At 46.6% G+C, this 23,581-nt stretch overlaps 1 protein-coding gene across 1 annotated transcript in view; it reads left to right on the plus strand.

Annotated features, from left to right (window-relative positions):
* Positions 1–23,581, plus strand: part of Ust (uronyl 2-sulfotransferase) — a 256,159-nt gene that overhangs the window by 166,967 nt on the left and 65,611 nt on the right. The window contains exon 5 of the mRNA XM_042677320.1: positions 6,089–6,242. Coding sequence (XP_042533254.1) covers positions 6,089–6,242 — 154 coding nt within the window. The remainder of the gene's footprint in view (positions 1–6,088; positions 6,243–23,581) is intronic.

Genomic DNA, 23,581 nt, shown 5'->3' on the forward strand with positions numbered 1-23,581 from the left:
TGCCCTTGGGCCAAGGGTATAACGCATGTCTGTAATCCCAGCTATGTGGGAGGCTGAGGTTGGATGATCTTGGTCTGAGGTTGATCCTGGGCAAAATTGGAGACCCTGTCTGAAAAATAACTAAAGCAAAAAGAGCTGGAAGGTGTGGAGGTAGAGCGCTTGCCAGGCCTAGATTTAAGCAGAAAGGAAAGGAGAGGGGAAAAGAAGGAAGGAAGGAAGGAAGGAAGGAAGGAAGGAAGGAAGGAAGGAAGGAAGGAAGGAAGGAAGGAAGGAAAGAAGGAAGGAAGGAAGAAAGGGAGGGAGGGAGGGAGGGACATAGGGAAGGAGGAAAGGAGGGAAGGAGGGATGACAGGGGAGGGACTTGCTTTGCTAACAGCTGTATATTGGGTACAATGAAAAGAATGACACTGTAACCCTGTAACTATTCTTTCTGGGTATTTCCAACCTTCCCACAACAGCAAGATCTACTGCTGAGCAGACTGGAAGAATCAGTCTAACCTGTACATGGTCTGAACTTTGGAAGGATATAATGTTACAATAAAGGAGACAGCCTGCTGTCGCTTTTTCTCCATTAATTAGGCCTTCTTGTGCGAAATGCAGACCTTCCAAGTGATGCGAAGTGCTTGCCTGTCACTAGCTCACTTGGTTCTTTCCCTCATCATCTTGGCTCCCCGCTCTTCTCCTCCTTTTCTCCTGAGTTCCCAGGAGCCATTTGGCCACATGTAGTTCCATTAATGCAGGTGTAGGAAGTCATCCTATTCAATCCCTCAGGTGTTTCTCTGGCTGCCTGAGAAGAGGAAGTCTCCAGCTCTACAAAGACCCCTCCCCTCCCACCTCTGCCCCCAGACTTCAGTCTAGGTTCCCAGAGAGTCCACTTTGCTGGTCTTCCATGCAATTTCTGAACTCTCACATACCTGGGGCCAGAATTTTGCATGTTTTCCTTGGACAACTAGAGAATTGTGTCTAAGCAACCTTGGACCTTGGCACAGCTCTGTGATGGGATATTCGAGTTCAGTCTTCTATTTTTGTGTGCTGTGGTTTTATGTGTTGTTTTCTGGCTGTTGAAAGAACTTTAGGATATAATTGTGTGTGTGTGTGTGGTGCATGTGTGTGTGTGTGTGTGTGTGTGTGTGTGTGTGTGTGTATGTGTGTGTGTATGTAAGTCCTGAGGCTTGAACTCAGGGTCTGGGTACTGTTCCTGAGCTTTTGGGCTTAAGGCTAGTGATGATGAACCACTTGAGCCACAGCTGCACTTCCAGCTCTTTTTTTGGTGACTAACTGGAGATAAGAGCCTCATAGACTTTCCTTTCCTGCCCAGGCTAGCTTTGAACTACGATCCTCAGACCTCAGCCTCCTGTGGAGTTATGATTCTAGATATGAACCAGCTGTGCCCAGTCTAGGATATATATTCACTGTCCAACATGAACAGTATCTCTGCTAGAATGTCCAACTGGAAAGACTCCGGCAGCCTCAAGGCACCTTCTGCCCTCTTCCCATCATGGGTTATTTGCTTTTTTCTGGGTGGGGGAGGGGTTAAGATGATGTTTCTTACAGGTTAACTGGGCTCTTGCTGGGAAAATCTTAAGAAGCCCTACCGTGGAGCCTGATGCTATCAAAATAGTCCAACTGAACCATAGGTGTGGTGCTGTCACTGTGCTAAACAGCTTCAAACTCCTCTTCGCCTTTTTTCCTGTCCTCCTTCCTTTTTACTCTTGTTCCCTCCCCCTTCCCTGCTTCTACTTCTGTTTTCTCGTCTCAGATGAGAAACCCCAATGCCAAGACTAACTTGTTAAAACAAAAACATGAAAAGTCACTCAGCGGGAAGCAGTTGGGGCGCCATGTCTAAGGAGAGGTGTTTTGATACTTTCTCTCCTTTCAAGTGAAGCCCTAATGCCTGACAGTGAACAAAGTTGCCCTCTGCTGGGGTTACTGAAGCAAACAAATCAGATCTCATCATTTGCATAATTCAATTTGGTTCAGACTGTGGCCTTGTGTTGGGAGTCTCATTAGCAACGTGGTGCTTTGTGATTCTGTGCCCTTGAATTCTTTCAGAATCAAGACAGATGCCTCAAACTTGGACGCAGATGCCACAATAAAAATTGAGATTAGTGCTTACTTAATGCAGCTTTTGAAGTAGAAATACTGGGTCTGACTGGTGCCATCTTGGCATCTTGGTGGGTAATGGAGACTTTCTGAAAACTCTTAGAAGTGAAATCCACTTCCCAGCCCCCACCCAAAGGTAATGGGCTCTTGAACTAGAAGCTGATGGGGCAGGGACTTGGACAATCGGTTCCCAGATCTGCCAGACCTATACCATGAACTCTCGAGACTTTTTGACCTCTCCAGCTCCCTGTGACCCTGCCCCTTGACCACGATCCTATTTAGGCTCCTCCACCTCTGCCTCTACTACACCATGCCTCATGTCTCCTGACTCTCCTCAGGTCACCCACCATGGTTTCCCTCTTCAACTCTCCATTAGAGTTCATCTGGCTTATTGAGATTCCTTTTTAGTTCTGTCTTTACTATTCTCGTAGCTCAGTTTCCTAACAGTATCAAGTGCATTGCAGGCTGCAAGTTTGGGGGGGGAATAAGATGTGTCTGTCCCAGTAGCTGGCTTTCTAATAAAGAATCTGATTCAACTTCCCAAAATGTGGCTTCTCTGCATCTCACAATCCTGTATAACACTTTCACCTTCTTAAACAGAGCTGAGAGTTTGATTTCAAGAGGAGAGCTTTTTTTTTTTTAATTAGTTTACTCTTTCGATGGCTACCTCACTATGCTTCCCACAGGGATGCTCCCTTCCTGGGGTCTCTGTAACCGCAGGAGTAGCCCATCAGAGAGGAAAAGAATCTAGAAGCTCTCTTTGAATAAATACTGTATTGTTTATTTCCTGCTGCTCCTTGACAGTGGTTTACTTCCTGCTGTACCTCCCTCATCCTCCCTGAGCAGGTACCATACCTGCAAGGGGCCAGCCATTGATTCCTTTTGCCTCATTTGCCTCCATTTCTCCCCTCAAATGCTGCTGCCTTTCCTCGGGACTCACCAGAGACCTGAATTTGGTTCTGTCTCTTGTGCTCCTGTCTTGTGAGCTCTCCTGGTCCTGTCTTACTGCTCAGGATCTGAGGATGGAGGATGACTTCTGTGTCTGGGCCCCACTGGTGCCCAATACTTGCAAAACTCCAGTTACTGTGACTGGCTTCTAGCAAAAGACCATTCATGAACTTCCCCAACCTTCTCCTTCAGACAGCCCCTCACCTGTTCCCAGACTACCACATCCTCCTCTTTAGATGGCCCCTCCCACACCTCAGAGTATCTTCTTCACTGGCTGACAAACATCAAAGCCTTAGGCCTCCAGATCGTCACACTTTTCTTCTTGTAACGCAAGTTAGCTGCACAAGGGAAATCCCTGCTTCCCGGAGAGTGAAGAGAAGGATTCTCATTGTTTCCTGGGGGTAGATTAATGGAAATGTGGAGATGGGTGGGGTGGGCGATGCGCACAGCAATGTCCTCTGTTGTAGCACAGTGGTATCCTGGCATCTTAAGTGCCATTGACATGTACCTGGGCTTTTCCCGATCATGAGGAAGCTATGTATGCCAAAATGACCAAGGGTTGACAGCCCAAATGCATTATGAAAAGGGAAGATTAGCCACTTCCAGAAGGATTCACTTTCTGGAAAGGGAAAGGAATAGGCACTTCTTTCATGGTTAGAAGTTTCTCCAGAGAGGCTCTTATACCATCTGATCTGAGTTTATAAGTCATCTAAAACTTCTTTTTTGGGAAATTTTTTCTGTGACCTCTGGCACTCAGATTTTTGGGTTTTGTTTTTGTTTTTGTCAGTCACAGGGCTTGAACTCTGGGCCTGGGCGCTGTCCCCGAGCTCTTCAGCTCAAGGCAAGCGCTCTACCAGTTGAGCCACAGCCCCACTTTCGGTTTTCTGGTGGTTAATTGGAGGTAAGAGATAAGAGTCTCACAGACTTTCCTGCCTGGGCTGGCTTTGAACCTCCATCCTCAGATCTCAGCCTCCTGAGTAGCTAGGATTACAGGTGTGAGCCACTGGCACCTGGCTTTTTTGGCACTCAGTTTTGATATATAAGTAGGAACAAGTCATATCCTCAAGAAGCCCATCATCCCTCATGTCTATAGTGTCATGGTAATGGACAAGCTGAGAACTGTTTCCTAGTGGGGGTCATGTGGAGGTTCCCTCAACTAGGAAGTTCCACTGATGGTTACTGGTGATGGTTCTTCGCCCATAATAAAGTTGAGGTCTGTCAAAACACAATGTGACTTTGGAGGACAGAACTGGAACTCACATTTGGCATGCACGTTTTGTTTTCCTAGGCCCCCAGCAACTACTTCAGTTGCTGTTTATCATAGCTATGAAACACAATTTAATTAAAAGAGGATGCTGAATGTAGGATGCATGTGGTGGTTAGGGGGTGATGGATACTGCCAACTTGGAAGACGGTGGTTATTCCTCTCATAGCCTGAGTGTCATCTGGGGACTGACAAGATTCACAGTGGTAAGGCTGCCACGACTCATGAGCCATGTGTCTTCCTGGTGCAGAAAGCCATGCACATGGCCCAGTGCTTGAAATCCATGTCCAACCCGTTCCTTTAGAATCTGCTCTCAAGATCCTCTTTTAAAAATGCAATAACCTGGGTACCACATTATACAAATTAATGCACGAAAAAGCATTGGTGGCTTGTTGTATTGACTTCCCTCTGACAGCACAGCCCCTGACCCTGGCAGAAACATGACAACTGGACATACTCTTCCAGGCCTCCATTTCTGCATCCATTTACCTCTTGTCAAGCACCTACTGTGGGCCACACACACTCTGCTGTATCACATACTTCCTGGCCCCAGCAACACAATCTGGAAGGAAGAAGGGCTCAGGGCGTAGAGGAGCAAAGGACAGGCAGAATGCTGGGGTTGATGGTTGAAGAGGTGACTGTGACTTGGGGCTGGATTTTGAGAGGTGAACACTCTGCCAGGTAGAGAAACAAGCACTGGATCGATCTTTTTTTTTTTCTGAGCATATTCTGACCCCAGGACAAAAGTCAGGGTACCCACAAATCAGATAGGCAGAGGATCCTAGAGTACACCGGGGAGAGGGTCACCTCATGACCTCTGTCCTCTCCCCTTGCTGCTTTCAAGGAGTTTAAAAAGGGAGGGGAGGGGCCCTTCAAGCTCAGACGGCTGTCCTGGCTTTGTGTTGGAAACATCTGGTTTTGGTGCATTATTTAATCCCCTTGTGGAAGGGATGAAAATGGAACACCTAGCATGGTTCCTTTCACACCCTCTTTCCATCGCTGGGGGCCCAGCATAATGACTTTTGTTTTCATTCTTAGTATCCCTCACATCATTACTTTCCTCAGTTCTGGAATTTTCCTCCTTTGGCTCAGAGTCCTGACTCGGGAGCCAGCGCACGTGGGTTTATGATCTGGTACAACTGCATCAGATTCAGCCTCCCCCTGCCTCCATTTCCCTAGGTATACATGGGGGCAATTATGGTTTCTACACCATGGAGCTGTAGGGAAACTGCCATGTCCATGTGAACTATGAAGGGAAAGCCGAAGTGAGTGTTCAGTATAGCTGGCTGTTGCCAATCTATTCACAGCACCTTAGCTGGGACTGTGTGGCTCACAGTGGAGGAGGGCGGTATCACTAATTGACCTGCCCAATTGACCAGTCAATTGACATATTCACCGAGGGTCACCTACAAGGTCCAGCAGTGTAGCACTGCCCTCAACAAACCTAAGCCTGGTTAAAAAAAACCACCACCACAACTAACCCACTACCACTAACTTAGTGCCGACCAATAGCACCACACCGTTAGATGGGCCTCTCAGTGGGTGCCTGGGTCAAAAGTCACCATTTCCTCTTCCTACATGGTCATAATAATAAGAGTCCATCAGGAAACATGGTTGTTCGTTCATTAAAGTGCTCATTGACACTGCAGCAGACAGGGTACTGCCAGAATCCTTTGTTACCTAGAGGGAAACCTTGTCCAGTAGGCCTTCTTTTCCTCTAGGTGCTCCACACTGTAATGACGTTCCGTCTGTCTGTGTGCCTCCGTGTGTTAGGTTTGGAGGAGACCAGCCCGTCTACATCAACATCATCAGAGACCCTGTCAGCCGGTTCCTCTCTAACTACTTTTTCCGTCGCTTTGGAGACTGGAGAGGGGAACAGAATCACATGATCCGGACCCCGAGCATGAGGCACGAGGAACGCTATCTGGTAAGTCCTACTGCATGACACAGATGGTCTCTCCATGGATCCAGGTTGGTAAACCCAGTCCAAGGAGCTCCCTTCCACCTGCCGTCTATGAAGAACTTAGATGACCTACAACACTTTCTCAAACGATTTTCTGATTTGCTTTGCTCAGTTTGTCTTTAATGCTAAGTTTTCAGGCTCCAGAGAAGAAATGATCGTTCCTTGAGAGTTGTGATCAGCATGATTGTGGTTAAAGAAATGAAGGGTTGAGCTAGGAGCGGTGGCATATGCCTGTAATCAATCCCAGCCTCTGACAACTGGCAGGGAATTGGTTTTGAGATGAGGACCTTTAGATTCTAGGAGGACTCTGGGATATCATGCAGGTGTCCTGGTGTCTGAAATTCCATCATAAGCATCACCACCTCCAGAAGCCATTGTTTCTGGTCCTCTGACTCCAAGTTTGGGCTTCTTTCCATCTTGGCAGCGATTGGTTGCTCTCCTCGGGACCTTGTGTGGGGATTCTCACATCCATAAGAGCTTTCCATCTTGACCCCAGTCATTTCCATTTCTCATGTCGTTGCATACTGCGTGGACAAAACCTTGCCCATTACCCCAGAGCTCTGTGTTTAGGGGGAAAAGATCTGAAAGTGCTTGAAGGGTTCTCTGGACCTTCCTGGGCTGTGGGACACAAGCAGGATGGGAGCTGAGGGACTTCTCAACAAGGGTGTGTCCACAGCGCCTGAGCTACAGCTGCTAGCCCCAACGATCAGCCTTGTCTCTGGAGAGAAGTTGTTTTAGTCACAGTGTCCAAACCACTGTGTCCTCACCGTGTTAGATACTGACTGGGAACACCTTACTGTCACCTCAGTATTCCTTTCATGTCTGATTTAGAGTTGAGAAATCTGAGATCTCATCCAGCTCTGGGCACCTGGGTAGCAATGGGTTAAGACCAGATGCAAAACTCCTCCTTCTCTGTTCTGTACAGGTGAGCATCTTTAACCTAACACTCTCGTATACCTGCCCCAAGCTGGAAACTGGTACTAACATGGTACCATGCCTAAGTGGTGGGCCAGGCCTCAGTCATATGGGGGCCTACTAAAAATGTTGTATAATATGACCAATGTGCAGATGAAACCAGAATAAACGCCATTCTTAGACTTGGGTTATATCTCTAACGTACCTCTTTTATATCCATGCAAATATTCCCAAGGCTGAATGAATCTAAATTTTGGAACAAACATTATATCAAGCATTTTTTAGATAAAGGAAATGCAAAATGTATTTGCTCAGCTACCTTCCGTGAAATATGTCGATGGTGTCTTATAAGTGGCTTTTATCATGTTGTATTTTTAAATATTTGATGTGAAAAGCCTTCAACTTTGTCTTTAACGTGCGTGTTATGAGTGTGGTTATATTTTTCATTTAGCGACCAGTGCGTCTCCAGAGCAGAGACCCATTTACTAGAGGAACAATTTTGTCTACAATGACCTTCATTGTTGTGTTGGGTTTGGGTTAATATATGCATATGTTCTTTAAAAAACAGTACAGTCTGTCTAGTGAGAATTGTATTTCAAGGTTCTGATTTGATCCTGATACTAAGAAACCAACTGAGATCAGAACGTGCTGAGAAGCCAGGCAAATGAGTTTTAGGAATTCTGCCCTTGAACATGGAATGCAGTCATTGGGGGAATGCTATATGTTCTGTCAAGTTTCTTTTGGCCATTCTGTAAATCATTCCCTGTCACGGCCTTCCCACATCCACACAGACGATAACCTGTAGTCATTAGAACAAGGAATTACCAACTGCGAAGAAAAAAAAAATGTCTTAGGTTTTTTTCCTTTCTTTCTTTCTTTGCTTTGTGGCTGAAACCTAGGACCTTGTGCATGCCAAGCAAGTGTTCTGTCACTGAACAACATCATCTTCATCATCATCATCATCATTCTTTTGATAGTACTGAGGGTTAAATTATTGCCTCATCCTTGCATGACAGGCGCTCTACCACTTCAGCCATGTCTCCCACTTCCTTATTTTATTTTTTTAATCAGTCATGGGGCTTGAATTCAGGGCCTAAGTGCTGTCCCCAAGCTTTTCTGCTCAAGGCTAGTGCTATACCATTTTGAGCCATAGTGCCACTTTCAGTTTTCTGGTGATTAATTGGAGATAAGGGTCTCACAGACTTTCCTGGGCTGGCTCTGAACCATGATCCTCAGATCTTAGCTTCCTAAGTAGCTAGGATTATACAGCATGAACCACCAGTGCCAGGCCTACATTGGTTATTTTTGAGATAGGGTCTTACTTTATGCCCAGGCTGGCGTGGGCTTCAGACCTCCAACTCATCTTCTCACGCCCGTTGTTGGGGGTGACAGGTATATGCAACTGCACCCAGCTATTGTGATTCCCTATATCTGAGATAGTAGGTGTGTACCACTGCTCCCATTAACTGGTTGAAATGGATTCAACCATCTCCTAATCTTTATAGCCCAAGCAGCTAGGCTTACAGACTTGAGCAAGTATGTCCACCTGATTTTTCTTAAGTCGGTACAGATCTAGGCATGATGACACATGTCTGTAATCCCAGCACTGGAGAGGCTGAAATGGGAGGATCTTGAGTTTGAGGACAGCTTAGGATACAAAGAAAGATGGTATCTCAAAATAATCAAAAAAATAAGTGTTGAAAGTTGATAGTGGGGACAGAGTCTTAACATTTTGGAAGCACTGGCCACTGCAGAGATTATGGGACCAGAGAGACTGCCGGGAGATTTTCCTGCTGGAATTGTACCCAGCAAGATGAAGGAGTATCTTCTCCAGACGAGAGCCAGCCACCAGCTGCCTTCTGTTTGGGTTCCAGCAGCGAAGCACAGAACTCCCCAACATGTTAGAGGGGAAATGACCGGGGGGGGGGGGGGGGGGAGGTGGGGAGGACGCAGCAAGCGAGTCTGCTTTAAGTCCTTCATGACCCTGCTGCAGTCTGACTTGGACAGAAGACTGTGTTCTTGTTCACAGGATAGTTGTTGATTTGGAAGACAGCCTACTGTCTTCATATATACATGAACATTTGATTCCATCTCCTTGGTCCGTTGAAATAAAATTGCTCCCGTCACAGCCCATCCTCGCTTTGGCAAGCCTAGAGGACTGGTCTTGTGACTCACAAGAGGGTGTTGTTAGCTGAGGACAGCTGTGAGGAGCCAGTGTTCTGGGGCCGGGGCTGACAGGGCGCTGACCTGGCTGGGCTGTGCAGCCTCCATGTCCAGGCTAGGGTACCAGGGCCTCCTCTGCACACCTCCTGCACCCTGACACATTGCTGGCCTGAAGCTGGGGTGCCACACCATAATCTCAGTCCCCTGAAGGCGATGGCTTTATCCAGTGGCCAAAAACCTAAGTCAGTGTTTGGCTGGGAGCCCTGCCGAGCTGTTTAGCATACAGCTGAGCTGGGCCCAGGCGGGCCGGCAGGGCCCTATGGGAAAGATGAGAAGAGGCAAAGGAGGCCAGGCTTCCACAGAGCCAGTGGGGGTGAGGAGGACACTCCGTTCCCCACAGGGGCAGGCCAGGTCTGGGTGGGGACAGCTCAAACCCCAGCAGAAGTAGAACCCAGGACACTCAGTGCCTTCTTGGACCTCAGCAGGTCACTTCCTGATGGAAAAGAATGCTGGGCTTCTTCTCAGGATCACCTTCCATAGCTATTCGTTCCCAGATAGACAGCTGCGCATCTTACAGCTCTCCTCCATATTTCCTGCCAACAGCTGAGCTCTCTCACGCTTGCAGTTTCTTTCCAAGCCATTCTTCATGGGTATTTAACCAGACCCTACATCTTTCACTCCATCAGTGGGAGCATCGGAACGCAGTGGGCCCACAGCTCCCAACCCAGGGACAAGGCTCAGGTCCCAGGCTCCCTTCTGTGTGTCCAGGGCCATTGTGTCTGCCCCGTGGGGGGAGGGCACTGCCTCTGGGCTCCTCCCCAAGGTGGCCTCCTTGTCCAGCTTAATGCAGACTGCTTTACCTCCAGAGCAGAGAATGTCTGGCATACGGGACGCCCATCGTGAGAGTGAATGTTCCAGAAGGAGAAGCAACTGCTATGATTTCCAGGAAAGGACGAGCCCTCCCATTCTTGCCCAAGCCTCTCCCTCCTTCCCCCCACACCCACCCCACAGCCTCTGAGCTTCCGTGAAAATGATTCCTCACGTTGTTTCTCTCATTCTTCCTCTTGCACACGTGTGACTTGGGCAAGGCCAGAACGTCTGGGCTGGGGAACTTTCCCAGGAAATAGCCTACACAGACACCACTTCACATGTTCAAACTCCAGACTGCCAGGCGGGGCCATTTCCCCAGCCATGCCTGCCACCTCCCGAAGTCCCCTTCCCCTGAGCAGCAGGGCCAGGAGGTGTCTTCCCACAGAGAAAACGGCCTCTGTCATGCTATTCATCCATCTTGGCTTTAAAAAAAAATATGGAAAGTCATGCATGTTCCAAAGAAAAGGTATGTAATTTACAGCTTCTTGATTCATAAAGAATTCAGTGAATCATGTTGGCTCAGCTAGATTCTAGAGAAGCCTGAAAATGAGCCAGAGGCCGCAGACGTTTCCAGAGAGCTCTGCCTTTGAATCAGCTTGAACACTTTGGACCCTGGATGTCCCTACGTTCTGGAAGTATCCTTGTGAAATGCTGCTGTGTGGAAATTTCCACCGTCTTCATCAGTCAAAGCCATCCTGTGAATGCGGCCTGAGGACTTTGCCTTCATCCCTAACAGTGTTCGTTTTCCTAAACAAAGGAAACAAATACGGGATTTGGGTTGTCTGCTTTTAAAGTGTTTCAGCAAATAGAAGTTTCCAGAAATCAAGGAAGGGCTTGAGCTCCAGCTCACATGTGTGGCTCTAGCTCAGATGTAGCTTCTGATTGCAGGGGTGACAGGCTATGCAGGTCAGGACTTGGGGTTCAACACCCCCTTACTTCTCAGAGGGCCCAGCTTGTGACTCTGTGTTTAACTGTGGTCTGCCGAGCCTCTCTTTCTTATCTGTCCACAGAGGACTGTGGCAGTCTCTTTGCCTGGACCACCATAGTTGGAAAATCCACTGAATGTTCTCTGCAGAAGTACTTCAGGAAAAATCTATTTAAATACTGATGTTCCCGCCCCCTGGGCTCTGGGATTGGCTCACTGTGACCTGAAAATAGTCGTTCCCCCCACCCCCCAGGTGCTCATTGGCTGCTGGGGAGGTGAAGCTTCCAGAAGCTCATGGGGTGGGAGGTCACTGCAGTCTGTCTGCAGCCCAGGCCCCGGGGGCTGTGCCCTGCCCCTGCCGTGGACTCACATGGCCTCAGAAGACCCCATCCTACAGGAATATGTTTCTCTTTTCTGTTTTTCTTTTGTTGATTTTGGTCGGTTGTGGGGCCTGAACTCTGGGCCTGGGCGCTGTCCCTCAGCTCTTCAGCTCCAGGCTAGCACTCTACCACTTGAGCCACAGCACCACTTCTGTTTTTTTCTGCTTCTGTGGTGCGGAGGAATCAAACCTAGGGCCTCATGCATGCTAGCCAAACACTCTACCACTGAGCCACCTTCTCAGCCCAAATATGTTTCTCTTTAGGTTCGCATTAGCTGGGTTTAGAGGGGTTTTTCTGACATTCTTTATTATGATTAAGAAGTGGTACAAAGAGGTCGCAGCTCTGGAAGTCAGGTTATAGGTATAAAGCAACTTGATCAAGGCCACCCCTTCCATCCTTCTCCCCCGTTTCCATTCCAGCCTGTTGGCTGACATCTGTTGCTTGTTTATCTGCTTGGAATGCATGTAGACACGGGGTTGTGAAGTCATACAAGCCCCATCCCCTCCCACTCCAGAGGCCTCGAGGCCCGGCCATGGGGATGGGCGTGACCAGAGATACAGGGGACAAAGGAGCCTTGATTCTTTCACGTCTGCTCACCACAGGTGTTTTTAAGACTAAAGTCCACTTCTAGAGGTTGGCAGCTATCCAGTGTCCCCATGAAGGGCTCCAGGCAAACAAAGGAAAAGCCGGGCACAGGTGGCTCATGCCCGTAATCCTAGTCAGGCCTGGGACTTGGAGAAAGGAGGTTGAAAGCTAGAGAAGAAAAGCCCTGGAGATTCCATCTTCAACTAACCAGCAAAATGCTGGACTGGAGGTGTAGTACAAGTGGTAGAGCACTAGCTGTGAGCAAGAAAGCTGAGTAAGCACAAATCCAGTACTGGAGAGAGAGAGAGAGGGAGAGGGAGGGAGAAGGAAGAACGGAGGGAGGGAGGGAGGGAAGAAAAATTCCAGGCCTAGGGGAGAGATAAGGAAAGCAGGGAACCACTGAGGGAGTTTGGAGGAAAGGAGAGGTGATGGGAGAGCTTGAAGCCTTGTGTGAGGAGGAGGGACCACCGCCAGCTGCCCATGAAAGTGACAGCTGTGTCCGGGGGCCGCAGTGAGCATGCTGCCCTCATATTGGTGCATTCATCCACTTGCATCCCTCTGCCCTCCATTTCTCCTTATTCATGAGCAAGCCAGGCAAGCTCACCGAAGCTCCACAGGAACAAAGCCCAACCCGTAAATGAGGGAAGTTTCATCAGACTATATAGTCAGTCAGGCTGCCTTAGGAAACAGGCCAGAAGAGGGAGAGAGCTACGCGTCAGTGTGAGGATGTAGATGGTTGTATAGACAAAAAACCACAAATGTCAGCAGAGACTAGGAAGTGCCAGGCAGAGCCAGGCCACAGGGGATGAGCATTGGTCACAACTTAGCCAGATCTGGCGCTGGAAAACTAGAAGTCGCCTCGATGCAGAGCTACCGTCCATCTTCTTTCAGCCACTCACTGACAGCTGCCCTGTCGTGTCTCTCTGTAGCTCACATTCAAGTCCTAAAGTGACAGATTTGTCCCCCTGGTCACTCGGCCAAGCACCGCCCAGGGCCCATGCGGTGCCTCCCACCTGTTGGCAGCTGTGTGTAAAGTGCCAGTGTTAGTTCCGTTGCTGTTGTGGCCACGATTATTCCACACACTAGTGGTTCAACCAAGGGGCATCTCTTATCCAGTCTGATGTCACAGCTCCGGCCCTGTCTTCTTGAGTTGAGATCGAGGTATTTATGGAGCCATGATCGCTTCTGGAGACTCATAGGAAGCTCCATCTCCTCTCTCACTCAGCGGCTGACAGAACGCAGGACTGAGATCCCCTTTCTACTGCGCCCCTGCCACCTGGGGTCTGCTCCCGAGAGGCCCCCTTCCTCTATCTTCAATGCCGTCAGTGGTAGGTTGAGTCTCATTCAGGCTTCAAACCTCAGTCTTCTTCCATCTCATTCTCTAGCCCATATGGGAAGAGTTTAAAGGTATGCTTAGATTAGGCCCAGCCACAAAAACCCAAGGTCATCTCTAATCTCAAGCCCCATAATCTAGTTCATAGCAACAGAGTCACCAAGTGCTATGGATTCCAGTGTGGGCATCTCTGGGATGCGGAGATTCTGGGCATGTCAGCCTCCCCCCCCCCCCCCCAACCCCCAGTGGGAGTCCATTTGCTTTCCACTGTGCCAGGAAGCCATGCAGTGGCACCAAACCATGGCTTTCCTGCCTCTGGTCTGTACAACCAAGCAGCAAATTATACAATTTGTCGTGTAATTCTCTGCTGCTACTCCTACATCCGTCTGTCCATCCATCCATCCTTCCATTTATCTGGATTTTATTCACTCAACAGATATCGACTTGGTGCTTTTTGGTGTGTGTGTGTGTGTGTTGGTACTCAGGACTTGAACTCAAAGCCTTGTGCTCTCATTTTATGAACATTTTTGCTTATCACAAGCACTCTACCAGTTGAGCCATGCCTCCAATTTTGGCTTTTTGCTAGTTAATTGGAGCAGTAAGTCTGGTGAATTTGTCTGCTTAGACTGGCTTCGATTCATGATCCTCAGATCTCAGCCTCTCAGTAGCCAGGATTATAGACATGAGCTACCGGTACCTAGCATTCACCTTAGTACTTTGTGTGGATAGTCACTGGGCCAGGAAATGGAGATGAAATGTTGAGCAAATATAGACACAATGTCTCTGTTCATGAAACTCACAGGCCTGTCAGAGACCTCAAACTACACAAATGCACCTTCAGTAGCAACTGCAGCACATCCTACAGTGAAGAGATAAGGTACTCTCCACACATGCAGTGGGGGAGCTGGCAAGTCTAGAATTCAGAGAAGTGAAGATGAATTGTAGAGAAACGAGAGAACAAAGCACACCTAGACATAAGGAAAAGCACATGCAAAGGTTCTGAGACAGGAAAGGTCGTAATGGATGTGCGAAAAGAACGAGCTCAGTAATGTTGGCAAGCTAAGAGTTTCACAAAAAAAAAAGATGGAATTAGTAAAGAATGTAAAGCAAAGAAAACATATTTCCATGGGATCCTGAAACTTCTTTTGGAGGGGGAAAAATACCCGTTAATGAGTGATTTACTGCAATCCAAGTGTGAGAGTATCAGCTGTGCACAAGGGTGAGGAGCCAACAAGTGTTGCACACACTTGCAATTGCTGTGGTCTGGTTAGCAATGGATGACCCATAGCTTCTAAGCTTAAGTAATAAGGAGAGCCAGTGGGCCACTGGTCAGCACAGTCGAAAGCAGGGATGAGACCTGGAGACCAGCAGAGGAATTGCTTTAGATGAGGTCACACTCCAGAAATTGCACATGCCTGCAGATTTACACTAGCATGAGCCATTTATTCTGCTGTAGGGGGAGGTAAGGAGCAGGGGGAGGGAAAATCGTTCTCCAGATGTCTCCTTAGGGGACAGCATGCTGCTCCCTCTGATAGCTGCCCAGGCATGTTTGTCTGACCCCCTTTCTGTGTATAAGGTCCCTTCGGAACCATCAGCCAACCACAAGAGCTGCTAGGGCCCTGCCAGGTGCATCCTGCTCAGCCACCTGTCAGCTGAGCTCCTGTGCTGTGATCCTGCCCTCCACCCTCACTGTGAGTCAGCCAGCCGCCTGCTGCTGCTGCCTTGGGGCTCAGCACCTCCACCCAGCTGGAGCAGGTGGCTGGCAGTTAACCAGGGCGCAGGCTCTGTGTGGCTACTTGAAAAACCACTGAAGCCCCAGTGTCACTCCAGAAGATTCTGTTTGAATTGGTCTGGGGTGCAGCCTGGGCTTTGGGATTGTTGTTGTTGTTGTTGTTGTTTTTCCAAAAAGCCCTTGAAGCTATGGTAACTTGCAACAAAGGCTGAGAACTACTGGGAAATAAATCACACATCCATTTGTTGTTGAATTACTAGGAGCTGGTTCCAATCACACACACACACACACACACACACACACACACACACACACACACACACACACACACCTCATCTTTTATGGAAACTTACCTTCTTATCCTCTGCCCATTTGGAAAAAGCTGTCATTCCCTTCCCCTGAGAACATTTTCTATGTGCCAGGCTTTTCATTGGCCCATGCAAATGTCATTCAAGAAATTTGAGGAGGCTTCCAAGTTCAAGGGCAGCCCTGGCAAATTTAGAGAGACTGTAATGTTGCAGGAGAAAAAAATCAGGCATCAGTGTCTCATAATCTGAGGATCACAGTATGAAGCCAGCCTGGGCAGGAAAGGCTGTGAGACTTATTTCCAGTTAACCACTATAAAGCTGGAAAATGAAGCTGTGGCTCAAGTGGGAGACAGTTAGCCTTGAGTTAACAGGCTTAAGCTCTATGTTCAAGCGCTACTGACACAAAAGGAAGGAAAGAAGGAAGGGAAGAAAGGAAGGAAGGAGGGAGAGAGGGAGGGAGGAAAGTAGAAAGGGAGGAAGGAAGGAAGGAAGGAGGGAGGGAGGGAGGGAGGGAGGAAGGGAGGGAAGGAGGAAGGGAGGAAGGAAGGAAGGAAGGAAGGAAGGAGGGAGGGAGGGAAGGAGGAAGGAAGGAAGGAAGGAAGGAAGGAAGGAAGGAAGGAAGGAAGGAAGGAAGGAAGGGAAGGAGAGAGGGAGAGGGAGGGGAGGAAGAAAGAGAGGAAGAAATTAGAGAAGGTAGTATAGCATCCATATCTGTTGTATTCATGAATACCTTATGTATTTTCAGTCAGGCATTTTTCTGAGATAGAAGTGGATAATATTTGTCACGTGGTCCATTGATGATCTCATTTCAGAAGTCTCAGGCAATAGAACAGAGAGCCAGAACTCTGGTGAGGAATGTATTTGAGCCTGTGGATGTCCTTTTGTTTGGGGTGACAGGGCACTTGGAATCCATTGCTAGCTCTTCCAGGGGACATGTGACATTCATCGTGGCTAATTCATGCCAAGACAGAAATGCTAAACAAAAAGGTGTGGCTAACAGAAACTATTGGAAGGAACAGTGGGATATGATTCTACCTACAGTGAAAAATGAATGTCTCTAATGATCTGTGTTAAAACTTTGTATTTTGTTTCCTCACCTTGTTTTACAGAGGTTGGCACCCCTCGACACTTGTCCCCAATTTGCTTTGCTTTTGCCGTCTGTAATATTTTTCTCTCTGCCCAACTGTTTATGTACATAGTATAAATTCCCCCCGAGGGTAAATGACCTCCAACCATGGTCTTAAAAATATTTTTGCAAAGTCTGAAAGGCAGGCAAAGTAACTGTAAAACAGCTAAGAGATTTATTGGAATCTCAGCTTGAATTCTAATTACGAGTACTTATGAAAATGCCAATATTAACATGAAATAGCTGGCAGTTGCTCTAATAAATGTAAATTGAATTAGATAGTGCATAATTGGAAAAAAAATGCCTGCTTTGCTCACAGTCTCCCCAAACAAGTCTGTGAGTCTATTAGTTGAAGCAGCTGTGATGTAATGGCTGGAAACTGTAGGACAGGACCAGGAAACATAGAAACCAAGAAGAGAAGATGGCCAGCTGTCACCAGGTGTACGTCAAAGCTTAGAACACAGTGTCAGTGTTATTATTAAAGCAGGTGGCCAGGTGTGGGTGGAAGAATAGAAAGTCCAGAGCACCCAGCTGTCTTTGAGCTTTGGGGTGATCTTTATACCTGATCTCCTGAAATGGAATTGAAAAGCAAGCCTTTCAGTGTAGAGAATAGTAAATGTGCCAGGCACTAGTGGTTCCCAGAGGATTGGCCTGAGGTCCAGAGGATTGTGATTCAAGACCAGCCTGGACAAAAAAGCCCAACAAAAAGCTAGACTGGAGGTATGGTTCAATTGGTAGAACACCAGTTGAACTAGTGTGAAGCTCAGAGTTCAAACTTCTCTACGGGCAAAAAATAGAAAAAAGGAAAATAGAAAGAAATAAAGAAAAAGAAGAAAATTAAATATTTGGGGGGAAGTTACAAAGTAATCATGATTAGACATTGTGATAGTCCTTATTCATACTCAATGAGACTCCCAGAGCATAATTTATTCTCTTTTGTGATTGGTCACAGATAGAGTAAATGTGGTTTGGTGGGAGCTCCGTAGGAAGTTTGATTTTTATCCTATGTTGTATTTCCCTTCATCTTTGAGAAAAGCGTAAGTATGGAGCAGATGTGGGCTCCGTGGAGCTCAGCTGACCCCTAGAACACATGCTGTTTCTCTGACCCCCAACCCAGGCAATCACTGATGAATATAAGAACTTAATCAGAGCCTTCTTAGTTTCACACAAACACAGCTGTAGTAAGGGAAAAAAAAAACTGTGTAAGAAGCTCCAGTTGCCTAATGGATAAGCCCTGGTCTGTATTTCATATGACAAAGTAGAAACGCAATGAAATTGTATCAATATCTAACCACTTGTAGCTAGATTTACCTCCTCTTGCTGGAAAAAAATAAAGTCACTCTGGCATGGCTTGTAGGGTCCTATCTCTACCCTCATGGTATCAATCACTCACTCCATTTTTTAAAATTAGTACACCTCTGGCTGAGTTGTTAAAAAAAAAAAGTTGTCAGGCTGTGTGCCAGTGGAATAGGTTCATAATCCCAAGCTACTCAGGGGCTGAGATGTGGTGAGCTCAATTCAAAGCCAGACCAAGCAAGGAAAATCTGTGAGACTTTAGCTCTAATTAACCACAAAAAGCCAAAAGTAGAGGTGTGGCTCAAGTGGTAGAATGTTAGCTTTGAGCAAACAAGCTTGGGGATAGCACCGAGGCCCTGAGTTCAAGTCCCAGGACCTGCATACACACACACACACACACACACACACACACACAATCAAATGGATAAAGGAGTTACCAAGTTCAACTAAAAAGTGGGCAACTTTGATATCAAGAAATCTCACATAGAAACAATAAGGCTCCATTACTAGCTGTGATTAATTCCAAACCTGTCAGCTAGAAGAAATGAGGCCAGAACCAAGCTTACCAGGGTGGCTTCTACCACCTTAATTATAACTATTCTCTTTCTATTCTGTTGTGATGTGTTCTAAGTACTGGGCTCTGCCACATGAAAATCTATAACAAAATAGGCGCTGGTCCCTATGTCCTGGCCTCTACCGTGGACAGATAGCATCTCCTTCTGCGCTGCCTTATCAGGCAGGCACTCTCCATGTGTTCACAAGAAACACAGAAGTCCACCATGCCTGCCTCCACTGTCCACCTCAGTTCATGTGCACTGGCTGCTGGGGTAGTCCATCATCTACTCCCAGGAAGTCGATGTACCCCGGTCATTCTCACAGTGCCTTTCCCTTACCCTGGCCCTCCTTCTCTTTCTTCAAGCAATTTCTATAGGTCTCATTGTTGTATTTTCACACATTAGATTCTGCACAGTTCTCGTTCCTTAATTCCTAAGTATTTAATCCTTAATATAATTTTTGCATATTATTTTTAGAATTACTAATTTACATGTATTGGGGAGGGGCTGGTCCTAGGTCTTGAACTCAGGGCCTGGGTGCTGTCCCTGAGCTTTTTTACACAAGGCTAGCACTCTACTACTTGAGCCATGGCTCCACTTACAGCTTTTTTTTTTTTTTTTTGGTGGTTAATTGTATATAGAGAGTCTCAGAGTTTTTCCAGCCCCAGGTGGCTTTGAACCATAATTCTCATATCTCAGCCTCTTCAGTAGTTAAGATTACAGGCATGAACTACCAGCACCCACCTCTGTGTATTATTTTTAATGCAGCCAACTTACTGGACTATATTTGTATTTGTCAATAGATATCTTAATAGTTTCTTTATTACTAGATAAAAATTTTATCTTTAGCTAAGAATGATCATTTTCTCTTCACTTTTTCCAATTGTATTTGTTAGTATCTGTAGAAATGTAAACCATAAGAATAAAAATTGATAGGAATTGGATCCTGATAGGTGTCAGACAATCAGAGTAAAAATTGTATTTCTAGCAATCAACTACCACTGATTCCCATATGTCTATTAGAGTATAATCTGTAAGATCCAGACCTTGTAGAATGTCATTTTAAGCATATAATAATAATAATTAATAATCAGCACAAATCCCAATGTCTGATGACAGAAAATGTTAAGGAAAAAGATAAATAATATTCCATTACTTCCTCCTACCACCATCTCCTTCCCCCCCTCACACACCCGCCTGTAATGCGGCTGCCTTGTTTGATGAACCAGACGCCAGAATGGCTGTATTCTTTATCAGTTTGCTGCCAGAGTGAATTCAGGGTTGCTGTCCTTCCCTGGATCTCTGGGTTTTCATGTCATCTTGGTTCTTTTTCCATGGGTGTGGTTTTTTTCCCAGCAGTCTGTTCTTCCTCGTGCTACAGTTTGATTAATTATAATAAATGCAGAATCATTCATCATTCACAAGCTTGCAATGCCAAAGAAAGATGAAAAACAAGCTGCCAGCCAGAGCTCCAGTGAGGTACAGTTTTACTCTGCTTTAGTTAGGAGAGCAAAGGCAAACGTGAATTGCTTCATGACAAACTGGTTTGGAGCTGGCCCATTTCTGACGTGAGGCCTTCTTTGACTTCCTTTGCTTTTTGGGGTTTTTGTTCTTCTTGGTGTTAGGTTTTTGGTCTCGGAAGTTTTGTTTGTTTATTTGGTTAGTTGGCTAGTTGATTGGTTTTTTTGATGGATGGATGGGTGAATGGATAGATGGATGGATGGATGGATGGATGGATGGATGGATGGATGGATGGATGGATGGATGGGTGAGTTTTGAGATAGTCTCAACGCTGTCCTCAAACTCATGATCCTCTTGCCTCAGTCTCCCACCTGTGGGATTACAGGCTTGTACTACCATGCCCAGCCCTTCTGTGACATTCTGAGGGATTGCTATGAAAGGCTGGGAAGGTCTAAGAAGTCACCCTGAACACACCTGACATTAAGAAAATGGGGAGCCTCTCACCGGGACCCTGGACTTGGAAGCCGTTTTCAGTCCACTCATGTGACTACACAGATAAAAGCAGATAAGTCAAGATCTGGTGACACTGGATTGGATGAGGTTTCTCTTGGAAGTTTTGGACTTGAGAAGCCCAGGGCAAAGCTTCAAAGCGGCATTCTACCTCTGCCACACTCTCCTAGCTCTGCACGTCAGCAAGCCCAAACCCATCTTTTCACTTTACTTGTGGAGACTCAGTTGACACAGGCAGGAAACCTCTCCCTTGCCATCTTCATCATGTAACAGGATTGCTCAGGGATGGAGAAAGTAGTTGTTCTACACTTCCTGTGTTCCTGCACGTCTCATAAATATGTGCTGTAGCAGGCGATACTGACAGACATGCTTCCCTTAATGATGGCAAACAGATGGGAACAGCTGTGGAATATGAGATACTAGGAAAGGCGGGGCTTGAAGCAGTTATATCTGCTCCTGCCAGTCACCAATGGGAAATATGCTTTCAGCTCACAGTGACCTTGTAAGAGCTCATCACACCATCCATTACAGCCCACGATGTGCCTCTGCTTCCTGCCGGCTTCCATTCACAAACTAGGAGACAGAAACATCTATTACTTGCTTCTGTGGCCATTCACAGTTTTCTGGGAAGTAGTGTGTCTTCCCAACACTCACCAGCCTGCTAGTGAATCATATGTACTGCCTGGAAGTTTCCAGAGCCAAGTTCACTACAGTGCCTGAGATCTGGGCTCTGCAAAGCAACCAAGGGGGAGGAGAATGAGCAGACATTGCTCAAGAAGCCTATGGCTATTGTACAAAAGGGCTGTGTCCCAAGTAGCCCTAAAACATCAGAAGACTCTGGGCTCTTTTTAGTGTTCTCATCAAACATGATAATAATTGGTGGAGTAGTAAACATTATTTCTAGTGTGCCCAAAAAGCTGTGGAAGGAAGCACACTTCCAGGAAAAAAAAATTAGGCCCCTAAACTAGATATGGTAGTGCATGCCTATAATCTCAGCACTCAGGAAGATGAGGTAAGAGGATCCCAAGCTTGAGGCCAGCCTAAGTTAAGTAGTGAGACTGTCTGAAGAAAATATAAGGCGCATGAGAATAGCCCTTACCTCCAGAAAAGCGTTTTGGGGGAGCTCATTGCCTGGCAAAATGTCTCTCCTGGATTTACTTATTTTAAATTTTTGGAGTGCTTAGTATGTGACGGACACTTCTCCCAGAATTTGGCGAATTAGAACAAGAGTGACTGCTGGCTGTGGAGCTTACATTGTAGTTTGGTCTCTTGTTTCAAACCTCTTGATCATCTTCATTGTGTGTCCCTCATCAGAGCTGTCTTCACACATTGAGCCTTTAGCATTGGGCATCTACTCCATGCCAAGTGTGGCTGTGTGGTTTAGGACAGAGGCCTAAGAAGACAGAGGCCTACTCTGGAGGAGCTCAGTTTAAAGGAAGAGGCTGACTAACCAGAATTTTAACCATAAGGTGTTTCATGGGAGGTGTGGGGATCCTGAATCCCTGAGACAACCTGGAGGTGGGTGGCAGCCGAGCTGTGCCCTGTGGGATGAGTGCAAGGAAATCAGGCAAAGGAAGGGCCACTGAGCTTGGCCCAGGGGAGGAATGAAAGGCAGAGAGGGTTGCTGGGGCAACAAGGGTGAGACAAGAAATAGGAAGAACTAAAAGCTGAGATTGAGCAACCAGGGAGAGCTTGATTCCCTGCGGTATTCCATTTATTTAAAAACCAATCACAACACTCACAGCCATCTTTCTTCTGGTGTTCTTTGAAAGGTGGGCAGGAGGTTTTCCTGACCTCTAATCTGAAGCTATCGATACCTACAAACTGCAGGTTCCGTTCCATGTATTAATCTCCTATGCTCCTTCCTCTTCTTGAACCTACTTCACCCCATTCATTCTACTTCACCATTTCCACCAGCTTCCAGCTTACCTCCTCTTACTGCTAAAGATGTGGTCTCTCCAATCCCACCCCACCCCCATCCTCTCCTCTGTATCTTGCCGTTAGCCAGATGCCTGAGTGTAGCACTCAGAGCCAGTGATTCTCTCCACCCACCTCCCAGCAATGAGTGCACCCAGCAGTGAGCTTCACAGTCACATCTGCTCCTTCTGGCATGGCCTTTCCTACATGTGGGAACCTCATCAGCCCCCCAGTAAGAATGCGATTCTAGCTTTCAAAGGCTTGAATGGACATGAAGCTGATGTCTCTGGAGCTCTGTGGGTGTTCTGTGGAGGTGGAATTCTTTGACTTCAGAAGTATGCACCCCCTAATACAAACTCTGGTGAAAAAGTTTAAATGGTTCAAAAAGAATTGGGAAGAAAGAACTGATAATGAATTGTGAACTGGTTAGAAACATTAGAGCCTTTTTGTTGAAGGCTGTGTCCAAACCATAGATAGACATATCCTGAATCTCTATTGCTTTTTACAAACTCTAATGCAAATGGCCAACACTTAGTGGCTGACTTTATAGAACGCTAGAGCATCACGCCGAAGAAAAAAACATGAAGGCTACAAAGTTGAAGAAAAAAATATGACTCATGAGCCTGTTACTGAAATTCAGGAGAGACCATTGACTGGCCTTGATCCATGTTCAGATAAAGGAGGAACAACCTACTGAAATTCAGGAGAGACCATTGACTGGCCTTGATCCATGTTCAGATAAAGGAGGAACAACTTAGAGTACAATACGCGGCCCCTGTACTATAGACAGCAGACTTGCAAGGGAGAGTATGACAGCAAATGAGCCAGGGAAGACATCACCCCCAGCTCTTCCAGGGTCTTCCCAGGCCAGCAGAGAGGCCCTGTTAATTTAAGCCACCACATCCATTCTTCCAAGAATGGGTCCTATAGAACTCAACACCAAAGCCAAGCCACAGTCATCACTCATTCTAATCTCAGAGACTGAACACCATTCCAATCTTCACCCCTCTTCAAACTAATGAGGAGATTTCAGTTCGTATGACAAAGAACAAGCTTTTCTGAATTCTTTAGAAATTCAGCAGTTTTGATTTTTTAATTTCACCCTTCTTATAATTTACACAGAAGGTCTAAGTCAATGAAAATCCAACTTGAAAAAAAAACACTGAACTGTGATGATATCTCACATTTAGATACAAAAAAATAAGTATAGTTCAAAGACTTTCACCTC

The sequence above is a fragment of the Dipodomys spectabilis genome, unplaced genomic scaffold, assembly GCF_019054845.1.
Source record: "Dipodomys spectabilis isolate Male_0828 unplaced genomic scaffold, ASM1905484v1 ptg000001l, whole genome shotgun sequence".
NCBI lineage: Eukaryota > Metazoa > Chordata > Mammalia > Rodentia > Heteromyidae > Dipodomys > Dipodomys spectabilis.